The sequence below is a fragment of the Eriocheir sinensis genome, unplaced genomic scaffold (genome assembly GCF_024679095.1).
Source record: "Eriocheir sinensis breed Jianghai 21 unplaced genomic scaffold, ASM2467909v1 Scaffold471, whole genome shotgun sequence".
Lineage (NCBI taxonomy): Eukaryota > Metazoa > Arthropoda > Malacostraca > Decapoda > Varunidae > Eriocheir > Eriocheir sinensis.
Window position 1 is genome coordinate 112501 of NW_026111800.1, and position 19101 is coordinate 131601.

The 19101-nt window shown below is 43.6% G+C and overlaps 1 protein-coding gene across 1 annotated transcript in view; it reads right to left on the reverse strand.

The window, feature by feature from the left end:
• Window positions 1-14866, reverse strand: part of LOC126992477 (acidic leucine-rich nuclear phosphoprotein 32 family member B-like) — a 78237-nt gene extending 63371 nt beyond the window's left edge. Inside the window, exon 1 of the mRNA XM_050851227.1 lies at window positions 14689-14866. Within this exon, the coding sequence (XP_050707184.1) occupies window positions 14689-14866 (178 nt within the window). The remainder of the gene's footprint in view (window positions 1-14688) is intronic.
• Window positions 14867-19101: the final 4235 nt, after the last annotated feature.

Below are 19101 nucleotides of genomic sequence, written 5' to 3' on the forward strand. Positions count from 1 at the left end.
GAGCACGCGGCAAAGAAAACAAAACTCGTGAGATACGCCGGTGTAATACGCTTAGTTTTCATCGTGACCTCTGAAGTTCTGAGACGAAACGGAACAGTAAGACGTAACGAACGCGACGAAGGCGGCGGGCAAACATGAGGCGGATAAGAAGCTGCAATATTATGTTTCCGCACTGTATACTGATGAGGGGAACAGCGCCTGCATGCAAAGAAGGTGAAGGCGGGGAGGAAGGGGAGGGGTGATCAGGGTGGAGGTATGAAGGGGGGAGGGGGCGGGCAGAGTAGGAGGAGAAGAAGGGATAATAGGACGACTAAGACGACCACTAACATGTACAAACACGCAATACTTGAAACGGGACAAATAAACTTTAATTCTTTCACCTTTAAAGTAAAGATGCTCTTCTTTGCTCTTTTGCTCGTTTTTCTCGGAAATCAAATTTATCATGCTCCACTTTCCTTCCTTTCCCACCCACTCCACCACCCTCCACTCTCTCTCTCTCTCTCTCTCTTCTTCAGTATCCTCCTGTCTCCCCTTTCCTGCCTCCCGTGTGGGTTCGCTTCCAAGCCCTTAAGCCCGTGGCGTGATCACCCATTGATCTGAAGTGGAAGGGCCGTGTTGGTGGCGGGGAGAAGCTGCAGGAAGGCGGGAGGAGAAAGAGGGAAGAGGTAGGGAAGAAGTGATAGTGAAGAAAAAGAAATAGTGTGTTGGAAGGAAAAGCGAGAGGAGGGAAACGATGGGGGCGTTTAGATAAAAGTCGGGAGGAGGAAGGAATTGGGGTCGGGGAAAGGGAGAGAAAAGATAGGAGGAAGGAAAGAATGGAGGAAAAAGAGAGGGGAGGTCAGAGGAGGAAGGCAAAGAGGGATGGAGGTGGGAGGTAAGGAGGAAGGAAGGCAAGGGTGGGTGCCGGTAGGGTCAAGGAGAAAGGAAAGGAAGGATGAGGAGGAGGTGCGAGGAAAGGAAAGGGTAAACTAAAGGTGGAGGTAAAGTAGAAGGTATGGCGACAAAGTGAAGAGAGAAGGTAGACAACAGTTAGAGACATGAAGTGGAAGAGTAAGAAAACGCACGAGGCATGACTCTGCGGTTTTGGAGAAGGGAAGGACAAGGAATCGTTAGGTTACGTAGATGGAAGAGGGGAAAAATGAGATATGTGGAAAGGGAGTAAGGATAAAATGAGGACAGGGGAAAAAGAAGAGGGGGAAGGATAACCATTCACCCGGGTGTGTGTGGGTTTGTGTATGTGTTTTGAATAAATCATCGAAATTTAATACGTGTCTGATGCGGCGACTGAACACTGAAAGGGAAAGGATGCGAAAAAGGTTAAGGGGAAACTAACCTTAAGAAATTCCTCTCTGAGTCCTAATGGCATATAAGGAATCTTGGGCCTTCAGCAAGTTGTGAAGAAATAGAAAAAGAGAATTTTAAAGAAGAATCATGGGTGTGTATGTGTGTGTGTGTGTGTGTGTGTGTGTGTGTGTGAGAGTGTGTGAGAGTGTGTCTGTTTGTGTGTGTGTGTGTGTGTGTGTGTGTGTGTGTGTGTGTGTGTGTGTGTGTATTTCCTGAGTGACTGTTTTTGCATAAGTGGAATAACCAGGCGAATACACATACAAAGAAAACACATGCGCTTGCATATGCACCCACCCATACATCCATACACGCATACATACATACATACATACATTCATAGGCAATAGGTCAGAAGCAACAGTGACATCAGGACCGGTTTGTGTCTGTCTGTTCCTTTCCTTTTCCAGACTAACATGACAAGAACTTTTTAAGACCGTCTCTCATTTGTTTAAACTTATATATCTCCCTCGATCTTCTTTATTTTCTCTCCCCAGTTCACGCAATACGAAACAGTACACGTTAGCATTAATCCCTTCATCCTGTATTGGGTTGTGTGTATTTCTAGTTAACAGATATTGTATAAAAACATTCTTCCCTTCCCGTTCTCACTGCGACATTCTATTTCCTGTAAGCACACTCTCTCTTCCACCCTCTTTCTTCCTTCCGTTTTCTGCATCACTCTCTCTCTCTCTCTCTCTCTCTCTCTCTCTCTCTCTCTCTCTCTCTCTCTCTCCACACACACCTCTCTATATGCATGTACGTTATCTCGTTTCCTCTCTTACCCCCTCCCCATCCAGCATCCTCCTCCCTCCCATCTCTCTCCCTTTCCCAGCATCCCTCCTTCCCCACTCCTCTCCCTCCCTCGCTCCCTCCCTCACACACTTTCTGTTTACTCTTTTGCAGCGGAGTTTTGGGGGAACTTAGTCAACAGCGAGGATGGAAGTGTGAATCATGTACACAGCTGGGAGGTGCTTGGAGGGAGGAAAGGGAGGGAAGGAGGGAGGGAAGGAGGGAAGAAATGAGGGAAAGGAAGGAGGGAAAGAGGGGGATTAAGGTGAGGTAATGAGTTATTGAATCAGGGGAATGAATACGTTTAGTTGGTAGTAGATTGAGAAGGGGAAAAGAGGGAGGGAAAGATGAAAGTAACTGTTTAAGAACAAAAAAAACGAGAGAGAGAGAGAGAGAGAGAGAGAGAGAGAGAGAGAGAGAGAGAGAGAGAGAGAGAGAGAGAGAGAGAGAGAGAGAGAGAGAGAGAGAGAGAGAGAGAGAGAGAGAGAGAGAGAGAGAAAAAGAGAGAAAGCGTAAAAGGCAAAGCAATGCTGAAGACGAAACCATATGTAAAAAAACTCGAGGGAAACACGGGAAAGGTAGGCAATTACAAGCTTGAAAGGGAAAGGGAGGAGGACGAGGAACGGCAAGGGAGAGGAATGAAAATAAAAAGAAGAAATGCAGGGAAAGGAGGAAGAACGAGAGAGAGCGAGAGAAAGGGAGAGTAACGTGGAGGAAATTGCTATTACGTCTGTCTGCCTCTTTCCTTCTCTTCTCTTCTCTCCTCTCCTCTTCTCTTCTCACGCTCGTCTGCACATTCGCCCGAAGTCTCTTTTATGCCAGCAATTAATATGAAATACTGCCTGCGACGTATTTTGCAACAGGCTGGGATTTTTTTTTCAACATGCATCATTAGTTCATTACACAGTGCTTCGATAGTTTGAATGCCTAAGAAGACACGTATAATTTTAAGTTATTCGAGCGAGGGTGGTTTTTTTTTTATATGTTTTGTTTTATGTTATGGATGCAACATATTCATTTTATATTTTATTTTTTTCATTTTTTTACTCCCTCGGTAGGCATAAACTTCATTCACTTCGTTTATATTCTTTCTCGTATTCGCGTGTATTTATTGCTATTTTATTTATTTATTTATTTATTTTATTTTTTTGTCGATATTGATGCGCTATTTCGATAATGTTACAAGATGGAGTGTTGCTATTTTTTTATTATTGACAATTTCAGTACGAACAAACTTTTCCTCCTCTGTCTAATTTATGTGTTTTTGTCTTTCTTTCTTTCTTTCTTTCTCTTTCATTCATTCATTTATTCAACCTTTCTTTCTTTCTCTCTCTTTCTCTTTTAGTCTGAGAAGATTTTTAATATCAACTTTGCTCTTGCGGTTCAATCTTACTTTAATTTTTGTCGATGCTGATAAGGAAATGCTATCTATGAATTATTATAAAAAAAGGAGGGCAGGTAATCAGTTTGTCGCCTTTTTAATATTATCAACCTTTCACTATTCACAAACTTTCCCTCATGCCAATCCTAATTCACGTATAATCGTATCGCGTGTTAGTATTAATTTTTCCTTCCCTTTTTCTATTCACTCCTTTTTTTCTCCTTTTCACATTACCAACCTTTTACTATTCACAGACTTTATTTCATCCCAATCCTAATTCACGTATATTTGTATCAGGTGTTAGTATTAATTTTTCCTTTCCTTTTCTATTCACTCCTTCTTTTTCTCCTTTTTCATATTTTCAACCTCTTACTACCTACAAAATTTCCCTCATCCCAATTCTAATTCACCTGTTAATATTTACTTTACCTTTCCTTTCTTTATTCCTCGTCTTGCTTCCTGATATTTGTTACGTCTATACTTTTCCGGATCTAGTCACTCATTTTTCATAAGAATGCAAAAGTCTAATCTCTAAGTTTGGTTTTATCATTAACCCTTTTACCAGGAAAAATGACTGATATCAGTAAGAGAAAAGAAAGAAAAAACGATTATCCTTGAAATTGTAAAAGAGAATATCTGTTGAAATATTACAACAGCAATAGTGAGAAACAGATTTTCTCTTGCTCTATCTATCTATCTGTCCATCTATTTGTCTATATATCTATCAACCTATCTATTCATCTATCTTTATCTACCAAACTATTTATTTTTCTTTTATCAATATAGCAACTTGTTCATCATATAACAATCAATTAATCTATCTATTTACCTGTTTCTCTTTTCATCTGTCTATTCATATCCATTTATCCACGTATCCATGCATCAGTATCTCTGTCTCTCCTGAATGAATGAATGAATGAATGAATGGATGAGTGAATGAATGAAAGGATGAATGACTATCTATACAAGTATCTATCTACGTCACAGGCGAGACAAAAAAACAAAAAAGCGCTCCTAACTCCACCGTATATCCTTTTTTTTTTGTTTCCCATTCTCGCATAACACAATTCTTTTCCAACTTTGTTTTTTGCCCGATCCTCTCGATGTTTTTTTGACATTTTTTTCAACGTTTCTCCCGATCACACTTACTTTTCGTTTTCTCTCTCTCTCTCTTTTTCCTTCGGTATTTCTGTTTTCTGTTGTTTTTTCATTTACTCAATCTACATACACATTCTCTCTCTCTCTCTCTCTCTCTCTCTCTCTCTCTCTTTTCTTTTATTCTTTCTATCTTTCTTTCTTTTTATTTCTACAATCTCACCTGTGCTTTTGCGGTTTAAATATAACATGAGAGGCAGTCAACCTCCAAGGACACCTGAGGCTTTAAAACATATCCATGAAAATAAAAAGTCAGTCGTGTGGTGTAGTAATCATGGCAGGCGACATTATAGTATAGACTCAATGTACGTGTGTGTGCGTGTGTGTGTGTGTGTGTGTGTGTGTGTGTGTAATTCTGTTTCACCGGCGAACAACAGACGGGAACAAGGTTTTGCATTTCATTCGCCGACACAAGATCAACAAGAAACAGTTTTGCACGTGTGGCGACCTTCCCGGCAGCGACTCTTGACCGGAGACAATGTGATTCTAAAGCCTATCTATCACCCTATACTTATTTATCTTTGTGTACCTAGCTATACTATTCCTCTTTCTGTCTGTCTATGTTAATCTATGTACATATCCATCTATTAGTATCGATCTAACTTCTGTGAATGAATGAGACTGACTAATTCACTGACTGACTGACTGACTGAATGCCTATCTATCACCCTATATTTATCTATCTATGTGTACCTAGAATACTATTCCTCTTTCTATCTGTCTATCTGTCTATGTTAATCTATCTACATATCCATCTATTAGTATCTGTCTAACTTCTGTGATTTTTTTTTTTTTTTTTACAGCTAAGGAGACAGTTCAAGGGCGTAAAGAAAAATATATAAAATAGCCCGCTACTCACTGCTCCTGAATAGAGATCAAAGGAGTGTCCAAAAAGAGAGGTCAATTTCGGGAGGAGAGGTGTCCTGATACCCTCCTTTTGAAAGAGTTCAAGTCGTAGGCAGGAGGAAATACAGATGAAGGAAGATTGTTCCAGAGTTTACCAGCGTGAGGGATGAAAGAGTGAAGATGCTGGTTGACTCTTGCATAAGGGGTTTGGACAGTATAGGGATGAGTATGAGTAGAAAGTCGCGTGCAGCGGGGCCGCGGGAAGGGGGGAGGCATGCAGTTAGCAAGTTCAGAAGAGCAGTCAGCATGAAAATATCGATAGAAGATAGAAAGAGAGGCAACATGGCGGCGGAATTTGAGAGGTAGAAGACTATCAGTATGAGGAGGAGAGTTGATGAGACGAAGAGCCTTTGACTCCACTCTGTCAAGGAGAGCTGTGTGAGTGGGCCCCCCCCCCACACATGAGATGCATACTCCATACGAGGGCGGACAAGGCTCCTGTAAATGGATAGCAACTGTGCGGGGGAGAAGAACTGGCGGAGACGGTACAGAACGCCCAGCCTCGAGGAACCTGATTTAGTAAGAGATGAGATATGAAGTTTCCAGTTGAGATTTTGAGTTAAGGATAGACCGAGAATGTTTAGTGTTGAAGAAGGTGATAGCTGAGTGTTGTCGAAGATTAGGGGATAGTTGTTTAGAAGATTGTGTCGAGTGGATAGGTCGAGAAACTGTGTTTTTGAGGCACTGAAGGACACCAGGTTCCTCTTGCCCCAATCGGAAATAATAGTAAGGTCTGAGGCTAAGCGTTCTGTTGCCTCTAGCCTTGAATCGTTAAGTTCCTGTGGAGTGGGTCTTCTATTAAAAGAAGTTGAGTAATGCAGAGTGGAGTCACCGGCGTAAGAATGGATAGGACAGTTCGTTTTGGAAAGAAGATCATCAATGAACAGCAGAAAGAGAGTGGGAGATAGGACAGAACCCTGTGGGACACCACTGTTAATAGGTTTAGGGGAAGAACAGTGACCATCCACCACAGCAGAAATAGAACGGCCAGAAAGGAAACTGGAGATAAAGGTACAGAGAGAAGGATAGAAACCGTAGGAGGGTAGTTTGGAAAGCAAAGATTTGTGCCAGACCCTATCAAAAGCTTTTGATATGTCCAGCGCAATAGCAAAGGTTTCACCAAACGGCTAAGAGAGGATGACCGAGTCAGTTAGGAAGGCAAGGAGATCACCAGTAGAACGCCCCTTGCGGAACCCATACTGGCGATCAGATAGAAGATCAGAAGTGGAAAGGTGCTTTTGAATCTTCCGGTTAAGGATAGATTCAAAAGCTTTAGATAAACAGGAAAGTAAAGCTATAGGGCGGTAGTTTGAGGGATTGGAACGGTCACCCTTCTTGGGCACAGGCTGTACAAAGGCATACTTCCAGCAGGAAGGAAAGGTAGATGTTGATAGGCAGAGACGAAAGAGTTTGACCAGGCAGGGTGTCAGCACGGAAGCACAGTTTTTAAGAACAATAGGAGGCACTCCATCAGGTCCATAAGCCTCTGAGAGTTGAGGCCAGAGAGGGCATAGAAAACATCATTTGGAAGAATCTTAATAACAGGCATAAAGGAGTCAGAGGGGGGATGAGTAGGAGGAATATGCCCAGAATCGTCCACGGTGGAGTTCTTACAGAAAGTTTGAGCGAATAATTCAGCCTTAGAGACAGATGAGACGGCAGTGCTGCCGTCAGGGTTAAGGAGAGGAGGGAGAGAGGAAGAAGTGAAATTGGAGGAGATATTTTTGGCTAGATGCCAGAAGTCACGGGAAGAATTAGAAGAAGCAAGATGTTGACATTTTCTATTGATAAAAGAAGTTTTGGAAAGTCGGAGAATAGATATGGCACGATTCCGGGGTGAAATGTAAAGGTCAAAGTTAGCGGGTGTTCGAAGGCTCTGGAACCTTTTGTGAGCTGCCTCTCTATCTTTAATAGCACGAGAACAAGCATGATTAAACCAAGGCTTTTTAGCATGAGGAGTAGAGAAAGAACGTGGAATGTATGCCTCCATTCCAGAGACAATCACCTCTGTGATGCGCTGGGCGCACGCAGAGGGGTCTCTCTCCTGGAAGCAGTAATCATTCCACGGGAACTCGGAAAAGTACATCCTCAGGTCGTCCCACCGAGCTGAAGCAAAATGCCAGAAGCATCGCCTCTTCGGTGGGTCCAGAGGATGTACAGGAGCGATAGGACAGGATACAGAAATAAGGTTATGATCGGAGGAGCCCAACGGAGGGAACAGTTTGATAGAGTAAGCTGAAGGATTAGAGGTAAGGAAGAGGTCTAGAATATTGGGCCTGTCTCCAAGACGGTCGGGAATACGAGTAGGGTGCTGAACCAGCTGCTCTAGGTCGTTGAGGATAGCAAAGTTGTAGGCTTGTTCACCAGGCTGGTCAGTGAAAGAGGATGAAAGCCAAAGCTGGTGGTGAACATTGAAATTTCCTAAGATGGAGATTTCAGCGAAGGGAGAGTGAGTCAAGATGTGCTCCACTTTAGAGTTCAAATAGTCAAAGAATTTTACATAGTTAGTAGAGTTAGGTGAGAGATAAACAGCACAGGTGTATTTAGTAATAGAATGACAATGAAGTCTTAGCCAGATGGTAGAAAATTCTGAAGAGTCAAGGTCGTGGGCACGAGAGCAAGTGATGTCGTTGCGCACGTAGGCGCAACATCCAGCTTTGGATTGAAATTTAGGATAGAGATAGTAGGAGGGAACAGAGTAGAGGTTGCTGTCAGTAGCCTCAGAAACCTGTGTTTCGGTGAGGAAGAGAAGGTGAGGTTTAGAGGAAGAGAGATGGTGTTCCACAGAATAAAAATTAGAACGAAGACCGCGAATGTTGCAGAAATTGGATGGATGATGGATGAAAAACTAACTAATTCACTGACTGACCTATATTTGTCTATCTTTACCAAGCTATATTATTTTCTACTTATCTTTCTGTTTCCCTTTCTGCTTGTCTGTCTATGTCCAGTTATCCGCCTATCCACATATCAATATCTCTCTAACTTCTATGAATGAATGAATGAATGAATGAATGATTGAATGACTAACTATCTATGTGTCTATTTATCTACACGTTATTATACACGTTATAAAGCCTAATACAACATAGAGCGCTCCGTCTTATGTTTCATTTTATCATTAAGCGTATGAATGTGTCGCAGCAGCTCTGAAGACACTATATGACCAGAGACTCGCCGCACCACGACCTCGAAAGCTGTTTGGCGCACCTTTAGAACTTTGACATTTTTTACCAGTTCGCCTTTGTCATCGTAAAATAACATATTCTTTTTTTATGCAAGGCAGATCAACGGTTGCATACGTGAAAGAAAAAAATGCCGGCAACTTGCTACGAACAAATGGAAAACATGTGCTACCTTTTATTTATATATATTTTTTTGTCTGGTAAATGTTTTATCGTTGAACATTCCACCTTCATATAAAAAAAAAAAATTAGTGTTTGTATTTTCTCAGCAGTGCTATTGCTGGGTAAGATAAAGACAGGGGCACTTAATATTCCTTTTCATATAAAAATGTGATGAATTGTTTCAATCAGCAGGAGTGTTTTCGGTTTTCATTTCTCTGCGACGAGTTTTAATCCCTCTTCGTGTTACCTCAATAAACAATGATGAGCTGGTGGTGCCTGACTTTTCCTAAGCGTGGTAATGATGGAGTCCTTATAGATACCGTGAAACCTTACAAGAAGGAGTTAATTATGAATAAAGCTCGCAAAAAGTGTAGTGCATGTTGCAAATGACACACACACACACACACACACACGCACACACACATACACACACACACACACACACACACACACACACACACACATACACACACACACACACACACACACGAGCAGCAAAAAAACACACAAAACAAACAAAGAAGCACGCAAACAATTGCCCAACGAGACACAACAGCGTCACGACACCAGCAAAAAGAAAGGTCGCAGGGGAAACCCGGACTTTTCAGATTCAATAACAACAACCCAGAACGTAACTGCGTGTCGAGCGACCCATAAAACGATGACAAACGCGGGTCGGGGAGAGGGGTTCACAGACACAAGTTTTCCCTCCCCGAGCTGGTCACCGAGGAAAGAAATGTTATGCTGCAGCCTCGAGTCACGTATACCTGCGCCCGTTCATCCCGATCCTTGACAACACAATCTTCACGCTAGAGACACAAACATTTCCTTTTACTCTTTTTCTCACTATTCTACAGCTTCATCTCCTCCTATGACTACTATCACGAAAACAGCGGAAGCAAATGCCACGCTAAGACCCAAAGTAAAGCATCTGTTCTTACTTATTCCACTGCCTTTTCTCATCTTTGTACAGCCTCAGCGCTTCTATGTCTAGTATCACGACACCAGTGGAAGCAAATGTCACGCTAGACCAAGTAATATATCTGTGCACACGATTCTTCTCTAACAAAATATTCTACGCACAATGGACAGTACTTGCTTCCCCCTGCTTATCACATTCTGACAGCTTAAACTCCTACTGACGAGTATCAAGACAATGGTGGAAATATGTTACGCTATAATCAAAAGAGCCACGTACTTTAACCTGCCCAGTTGAATCCATATGAACACAATCTGCTCACTATGAAAATCTGTGCCTGCATTTCACTGATTTTTCCCCTTTTTGATAATTTCTAAGCCTCTTCTCTTGACACTATCTTAACCCCGCAAGGACGAACATGACCAAAGCCTTTATAAATTACTTCGGTCATTTCCATTTTGATAATAGCGTTTACATGAGCACTGGGTATGGAATGGCTTTGGTCCTGACTCTGAATTCTAGGTAAAGGGTGTGGGGGCTTCAGGAATATGGTGTCCTGTGCATGCTGTCCCACTTAAGGTTATCAGGATAGTGTTGAAGTGCATTATCCATTTGGTCTCTCTCTCTCACCACGTAATCACTCAAAGGCGCCTTCCAGCTCCTCGTCGCCAAGGGAGAGTCGGGCTCTGATTTCCATAATTTTACGAACGTCAACAAAACAACACTGTCATCCATCAAACCCAGACGCAGATTGAACACATAACTATATCAAGATTTCTCTAACGTTAAGAGCGTCAAATACACCATAACGTTAAGATACCAAAATGTTGAAAATTAGAAAACAGAAGCTCATTATTCTTTAATAGACGCAACTAATTTGATATTTAAGCCGATCAAGCTTTCGTATTTCAATGCTCTGTGATCCTATCCGGCCGACTAAGTCTTCCCGGATGTTATTATAATTATTCACTCCATTTAATAATACGGGAGGCGTGTGTGTGTGTGTGTGTGTGTGTGTGTGTGTGTGTGTGTGTGTGTGTGTGTGTGTGCGTGTGTGTGTGTCGGGTCCTAGATGCTTAATGTTGTCAAGGTATTTAGAGGTATGTGGCCTGTACGTGGCATAGAGAGGAAGGGGCCTTAGGTGTAAGACGATGAGGAAACAAACAGATTGATAAGTAAATCAATCAACCGACCAATCATTCAATCAATCAGTCAATTAATATATGGGGTTTGCGTTCGTCTGCCAATTAAATAACCGTCTAGTTTTCTTCACTTGATTCTCATGGTCAAGATAAATGGGTTAAAGGCTTTCCACGTCTACTGCAACGACGCAAAAGTCACAACGCAGACGTAAGAGAAAGCTACATACATATCTGCCATTCCCCGTTTTTACAGCAGCCGTTCCAGAGAAAACAACAACCGACCGTTCTGAAACCCGTGGCAGGCTAAGTGATGCCGCTGTTGGCCAGGCGTGTGCGTTCCAGCATCACTCACGGCGCAGCACCACCAGGACGAGACTCGAAGCAAAATAACACACCCGATGCGAGACACAATATCCAACGCGGGACAGTATACTCCCTCCCCGCCGGAGCTACCTGCAGCGAGCGTGTATGTGGCGGCCACAGCGGCGGGAATGTATGATCGTCCACATATTTCCCGTCCAGCAACGAACACTGCTGCCACATGCCGGGCACACGCACCCGCCCGGCACGTCATAGCTGCTGCTCCTGCTGCTGCTACAACTCCTGCTGCCGCTGCTGCTTTCATCACTGCCTACACGATATGAACAATGACTTGTAGAGCTAATATTAAGTTCACTACTACTACTACTACTACTACTACTACTACTACTACTACTACTACTACTGCTACTACTACTACAACAACAACAACAACAACAACAACAATAACAACAACAACAACAACAACAACAACAACTACAATTACTACTACTACTACTACTACTACTACTACTACTACTACTACAACTACAACTACAACTACTACTACTACTACTTCTAAAATTGCTATAAACATTGTATTATAACAGATGACATTTTGAAATATCTCCCGTTTTCAAGGAATACCATGTAGCTACCATAAGGAAAGTTAACCGAGTTGATGTTGCCAGTCCTTTTCATTACCACGTGACAGCAGCACAGCCACCCAGACAAAAACGCGTCGTGTAGGAATATACATATGGCTTGTCAAAATATTACACTATGAGGATGCTTACGTCTAAATCCTCCCACGAATCTGTCAATGCTAGGATCATCCGGGTTTTAGATTCTTGATGTTCTTGATGTAGGCAATCACTTGGTTTTGGGGGTGTTATTAGTTCGTATCCTCCACCGTGACAGGTACCAGGCCAGTGTCGGCCGCTGGTTCACCTTAATGACAGATTTGTGTAGAGGCTCCGTGATTTAGTATTTTAATTTTTGCCTTACACACACACACACACACACACACACACACACACACACACACACACACACACACACACACACACACACACACACACACACACACACACCGAGAGAATTCGCATTTTCTCCGGAAGGGATTTATTTCTTAATGAATATCGCAACCAAACGAAATGATGAATCAATGAACTGGAAATGCAAATTTAGTGTCCGAGAAAATTATTGAAGGACGGTGCCCATCCGGGTACTATCACAACAAACTGTGAGGCATCCAGCATATCACACACATAATAGTACGGGAGACGTGTGTGTGTGTGTGTGTGTGTGTGTGTGTGTGTGTGTGTGTGTGTGTGTGTGTGTGTGTGTGTGTGTGTGTGTGTGTGTGTGTGTGTGTGTGTGTGTGTGTGTGTGTGTGTGTGTGTGTGTGTGTGTGTGTGTGTGTGTGTGTGTGTGTGTGTGTGTGTATTTCATTTTATTCCTCATAATTTTAGGAATTATATTTTATTTATTGAAACTGTTATAAATCTCTATGTACATTTGTTCCTGTTTATGCTGCTGAAGTTTATAGTTTCATGAGCAGGCACAGGTGACCGGCGTGGCTAGCTTGCCCTAGAGCTTTACATCATACATGAACTATATGTTCCGCGCTGGCAAAATACACATATACTGCACTCTACAAAAGGATAATGCATGCACATGGGCGTTACATAGTCCAGGGAAAAGTTTTCACTATTACGTAGTACCGTGGCGGCACTCGCTACACTCCGGCTATACTTCACGCGTCACAATGCCCCCGTGCGCACCGGGGCCGTCAACAACATGCAGTAACAAAGGCCGCGTAAGATCAATAAGCGTGAGTGCGCTAGAAGTGTGTGGTTACTACATTTTCTGTGAATATTTTTTAAACTGTGAGTTTTCAAAATAGAGCGTCACATATTATTCAATACATGAATACTGTATTTTCCTTACGTAGGTTATGCCTCGAAAACTCCCGACAGATTTATATCAGAGGCAGTGGAACGGAACAAATCGATGATCCTTTGCACATTGCGAGACAAACACTCCTTCAGCGTTAAACAGTGTCTCTCAGGGACGAAAAACGTTTGCGTGAAGTTATACATTGACATTATATAAGATCATGACCATGTGATTGGTATGACAATGCAAAGGTGGAAAACGTTGGGAAAGGTTTTTGCCTGTTGTGGATTAGACATGACGTTTGATGATGATGATGATGACAATGACGATAGGGCCGCCATCATTATTAAAGCACTGGATCATTTATGTGAGAGAAAACTGCATCTTCTTTGTAATAAATAACGCACTGGGCTGTATTCCTATGGTGAAGAAAGACAAAGTAATTTGTTGCTTTGATTTTCAACCTTTGTGACAAAGTCACGATCAAAACGATAACGAAAAAAAAAAAAAAAGACCACCCACTTTCATCCACGAGGGATACCCTTGTAAATGATGCTGACTCTTGGGACGGTTCAGTAAAGAATAAGTACTGCGACCTATGGAACTCAGAGACGGTGCAGGTCTCCAGAGTGAGAATACCAGAAACAGCTGTACACTGAATAACGAAAGTGTGTCCAATACACTTATGAAATAACTACACATTACTTTAATATATTAAACAAAGAGCTGAAGAAGTAATTCAATGCAAGGGTGGGATACATGTGAATTAGTAAAGCTAGCTCCTGCACGATGACCGACAGTGCCAGGCCGGGAGTGGTTTATGTTCGCTGTTCACTATATTTGATGAATCCGAGCTTCTGTTATGTACAAGGGCAGCAAACGAACACACCGAACAGGGTGTCATTCAAGCAGCGGAAGCGGCACATTTTCATCTACTCAGAACGCGGTATTCTCTGGAGGAGCATGTTGACCCGTGTACCGCGGCGCACGTCGTCAATAATGTTCTGGTGTCGTGCTCCGTGTTTTATTCCGACGCCGTTTGTTTCCAGCCAGTGTCAGTAGCCCTGTAGTAGTGTCTGGCGCGACTTCGAACACTCCTCACTAGGCGTCGCCGTGTCCCCCGATCACCCTTGCACACACTGCCGCCCAACGGTGCCATTACCGGTGACAGGCGAGGAGGTGCACGCAGGGATTGCTAACACGTGCCCGGCCTAAACGTAACCTTCTTCCTGTCCTCCTCCTCCTCCTTTTCCTCTTCCTCCTCTTCCTCGTCTTCGTCCTCCTCCTCCTTGTTCTCATTGTTATCATCTTCGTTCTCTTACTTCACATCAGAGTCCTCGTTCACGTTTTCATTCTCGTTCTCGTCATTTCTATCTTCGTCCTCGTCCTCGTCGTTCCGTTCCTCTCCTCGTCCTCGTCCTCGTCTTGGTCTCCGTCCTCGTTCTCCTCTTGCGTGTGCCCCTTCTTCCCTGTCCTCATCCTGATCCAGTTTGTTCTCGTTATCACCTTCGTTCTCTTGGTCCTTCACCTCGTTGTTTCCGTCTTTGTCCAGGTCCACGTCCTCGTCTTCATCGATCCCGTTCATATCCAAGTCCTCGTCCTCGTCTTCGTTCCTGTCCTCGTCTTCCTCCTGCGTGCGCCCCTTCACTACTTGCATAAAGTCGGGCGAGTTTCCTTCCTGCATGAGGGGTAAACGGTTTGTGACGAGTTGCAGGAGGCAATTTGATGACGCTGCAGTCCGCTCCTAAGTTAAAGTACAGGTGTTGGCGGGGTAAAACAGACGCCGCTTCAAAGTGAATCAGTCACCAGGGAGCGACGCCGGCGCAGGGAATTGCCTTTCATTAGTTAATTGCTAGATATAGGATGGAGGGTGAGGCGCAGCTTGTGTTTCCACTCCACTGAGCCTGCAGGCGAAGCGCGACCTCTGTCGGCTGCAAGGTGAACTGTGGCACATATAGAGGTGAAGGGAGAGGGAGAGGAGAGAGTGGGTAACAGAGAATTAAAAAAGGAGGAAGAAAAGAGGTAGAAGAAGAAGAAGAAGAAGAAGAAAATAATAAAAGATGATGATGATGATGATGATGATGATGAGCAGGACAATGACGAAAAGTAATCCCATTGATTTCGGCAGTATTGAAGACGACGTTTCTGCCGACAATGCAACACCACCACCACCATTAACAACAACATCAAGAACGGTAATACCTACAACAAGAATGACAACACAGAAGAAAAAAACAGGGTGGTAGGAAAACGAAAAAAAAAAAAAGAATGAGTAAATGAATCAGGAAGAGAGTTTTTCATCTTCCTAAAATAGTAAAAACAAAATAAAACAGCAGGAGATGATTCCGATTGATGAACTTGAACCGGGGTTATTTTTTGTATTAAAGACGCGTGACCAGGCAACGCTAAATCGACCTCGTGAACCTAGAAGCCGCGTATCCTTCCCCCACCGCAGGGTATTGAAGCTAAATTGAGGATGCAAGCTCGGGGGAGGACGCGAGGAAATGGAGGAGGAAGGATAGGGTGTCGCAGGCTGAACAGAGGATGCAAGGCCGAGGAAGGGCAAAGAGGCGTCATAGGGAGAGGAAGGGGAGGCGTGAAGGGCTGGAAAGGAAAGGAACGGAAGGGTGCCGCAGACATGGATGAAGAGTAGAGAGTAGGGCAGGTGTGGCTGGGTGAAGGGGGAGTGTTACATGAGGCGAAGGGAAGCTCTCGGCGCCACGGGAAGGTCACAGAAGAGGTAGAAACTGCATGAAGGCGAAAATCCGACGCTGTGAGTTAAGGAGGATGGGGAGAAAGAGAGGAAAGGAAGAAATGGGGGATTGTAATAATAGCGTGAAATAAGATGGCAATGGTGGGGTTGGAAAGGAAGAATGGGGATAGGTATAATGGGGAAACGGAGGAAGAGGAAGGAAAGGGAAGAAGGGAAGGAAAGGGGATGGGTCGCGTGAAACAAGAAAGCTGGGGTGGGGGTTGCATACGGATAATGGGGTAATAGGAAGGAAAGTAAATAATGGAAGAAAGGGAGACGTGGGATGCGGAAGGAAAGGTATGAAAGGGATAAAGGCGCATTATTATTACATCGTGAAATAAGATGTCAGGGTTGGGGTTGGGACGGGAGATATGGGGAAGGGGGAAGAAGGGGAGTCGCGGGGACGCGGGAGGGGAAGAGTGAACGGCTGTCAGCATCAGGTCGAAGGTGTGTTAGTAGCCGTCACGCGTCCTCGGCCTGGCTATGTTGTTGTTGTTGTTGTTGTTGTTGTTGTTAATGATGATGTTGTTTGTGTGTCATGCAGTGGAGGCGGAGGGGGGAATCGACCGGTAGAGAGAGAGAGAGAGAGAGAGAGAGAGAGAGAGAGAGAGAGAGAGAGAGAGAGAGAGAGAGAGAGAGAGAGAGAGAGAGAGAGAGAGAGAGAGAGAGAGAGAGAGAGAGAGAGAGAGAGAGAGAGAGAGAGAGAGAGAGAGAGAGAGAGAGAGAGAGAGAGAGAGAGAGAGAGAGAGAGAGAGAGAAGGGGGGAAGGAATGAACGGAAGGAACGGAGGGAAAACCAGGCTGGAGGAATGGAGAGAAATCTGACTGGAGGAATGGAGATAAATGGAGGAAAAGAGCCAAGACTGTGCACCACTTACCTCTTGTCTCCGCCTCCATTCTTAATGTCTGACTTATTTTACGTTTTCATTCCTAAATTTACGCTTTTGCTATATATTCAGGTGACCGAATGAACGATAACTCTCGGCAAACCGTTCCTTCGGCCATACGTTAGTCAGCTGTTATTCGTCCGCCTTTATTCCGAAGACTCGTCGTTATTTGTCCGGTGCCGTTAAGAGGGACGCTGAGAAAATTTAAAGCAGTCACTACACACAAGAAGTAATAACCGAAAAAAGTATCTTGTATCATAATGGTTGTGTTTCTGATGAGCTGCAGCGGTGTATGAATATATGAAAAAGAAGGAAAATGCTTTCGTGTTAGAACTTCAGAGTTTCGAGACGCCACTGGTGGTCAGGTTTGTGTCTTTCCGCCCCGCCCCAGAGACAGCGGGGCCATGACTGTCTCGGTTCCACAAGGCGGCCTTGTCAGTAACTTCCTGTAAAACCTTCATTATCCATTACGCACGATGGAGCCTCCAAAACTTGACTAACTTGCTGCTGACCGCCACCAGGGAAGGCCGAGGCTCGCCTGGCCTTTCAGCGGGAAGAGAAACACGAACCTACAAAATAATGAAGTTTTTGGAACCCAGATCTGACGTTACATCTTACTATTTATGTCTAATAACATTAAAATTTACAATTTTCAAATTCGAAACTGCATTTTCTCATTATTTCATATCGCGTTGTTAATAAAGTTCAGTTATTTTGTGTGTTTTGCCAGTAATTCAAACAGCCACTCACGTTGATGGCCGAGGTAAAGGAACTTACACCAAAAGAAGCTTATCAAAATGGTTCGCGAGAATTGTGAGCATTTCTGGAGTAGATTGTACAACAGCAAACTCTCCAGAAATTGCAGATTTGTTGGTGAATGTTGTGGGCGACATGTGTATTGGGCTGAGAGATTCAAAGACATTTTTTAAGGAAAAAATTATATGGACGTTTATTAAGAATGACTGATCTATTAGCCAGGCTAAGTAAACACTAGTGTCAGTAAAAAGCACTACTGAATTTAAACCTGAGATATTAAAATTATGGTTGATGAAAAAAAATCTAAATAAAAATGAAAGACCACAGGATTCTGATAAGTGAAGAAATGGGAATTAAAAAGTAATGTTCAGTCCGAACACACGTGGAGCTTAAAAAGGTAAATGATAAAAATCCTTCGGCAGTTTATAGGAAAAATAAATGATTTTCCAATGCATACGCATGATGCATCGCCATTCACTAAGTATAATGCATCTATAATGATGGAAACAGTTTTGATTCTGGAACCTCTACGAGAAAGCGTGATAACCTACTCCGATCTTACGTCACTTTATTACACATCGGTGGTGACACGAGATAAAAGTTTAGGCCGCAGTGAAAAAGATTTCCCAATAATTTCTTGAGGCCTACGCGCCGCTGAGAGGACCACGTCTTTACAATGCTGCTACAGCGGTGACTCGTTCAGAAGTTTCCTCGATCACTGCCTGCCAAAGAAATCTGCCGAGGTGGGGAAGAAAATCTAACAACTTTTTTTTCCAATTTCTCCTTGTTATCTATCTATCAGTCTATCTGTCTACCTGTCTCTCCTTCTATCTCTTTATCTGAAAATCTATCTAACCATCCTAAAATTCAGTACCTGATTTATCTACTTGTATGTGTCTCCTTATCTATAATATTATCAGAAGGGAAACTGAAGCATGGGGGCGTATATTAGTCCTTAATGTGCCCTGCGGGAGGGGTCTCATTGTTGACACGGATCACGTCCAGTTGATCGTGACTGACCTGCAGGCTCACCTTCCCTAAGCCGGCCACACCTCGCTTAATCAGAGAGGATAAGACCAGTTTTTACCATGTGTGTGTTTGTGCGTGCGTGTGTGTGTGTGTGTGTGTGTGTGTGTGTGTGTGTGTTTGTGTGTGTGTGTGTGTGTGTGTGTTTGGCGAAGGGGAAGGGAAAGGGCGAAGTTGTGTTTGTCCAGCGAGAGGGGAGGAGAGGTCTTGGTTATGTGTGTGTGTGTGTGTGTGTGTGTGTGTGTGTGTGTGTGTGTGTGTGTGTGTGTGTGTGTGTGTGTGTGTGTGTGTGTGTGTGTGTGTGTGTGTGTGTGTGTGTGTGTGTTAAATGTGGTGGATAATATCATAATTGGCTGTGCTAATGAAAGGGGAACGTCGAGAAAGGACGGCAGGCAGCGAGGGGCGCGATGGCGAGGACAGCGAGGAGGGCGGACTGACCGAGGGAGATAAGGGAGCGAAGGATGCATCGGCGGAGATAAGAAAAAGCCCGAAATAGCGC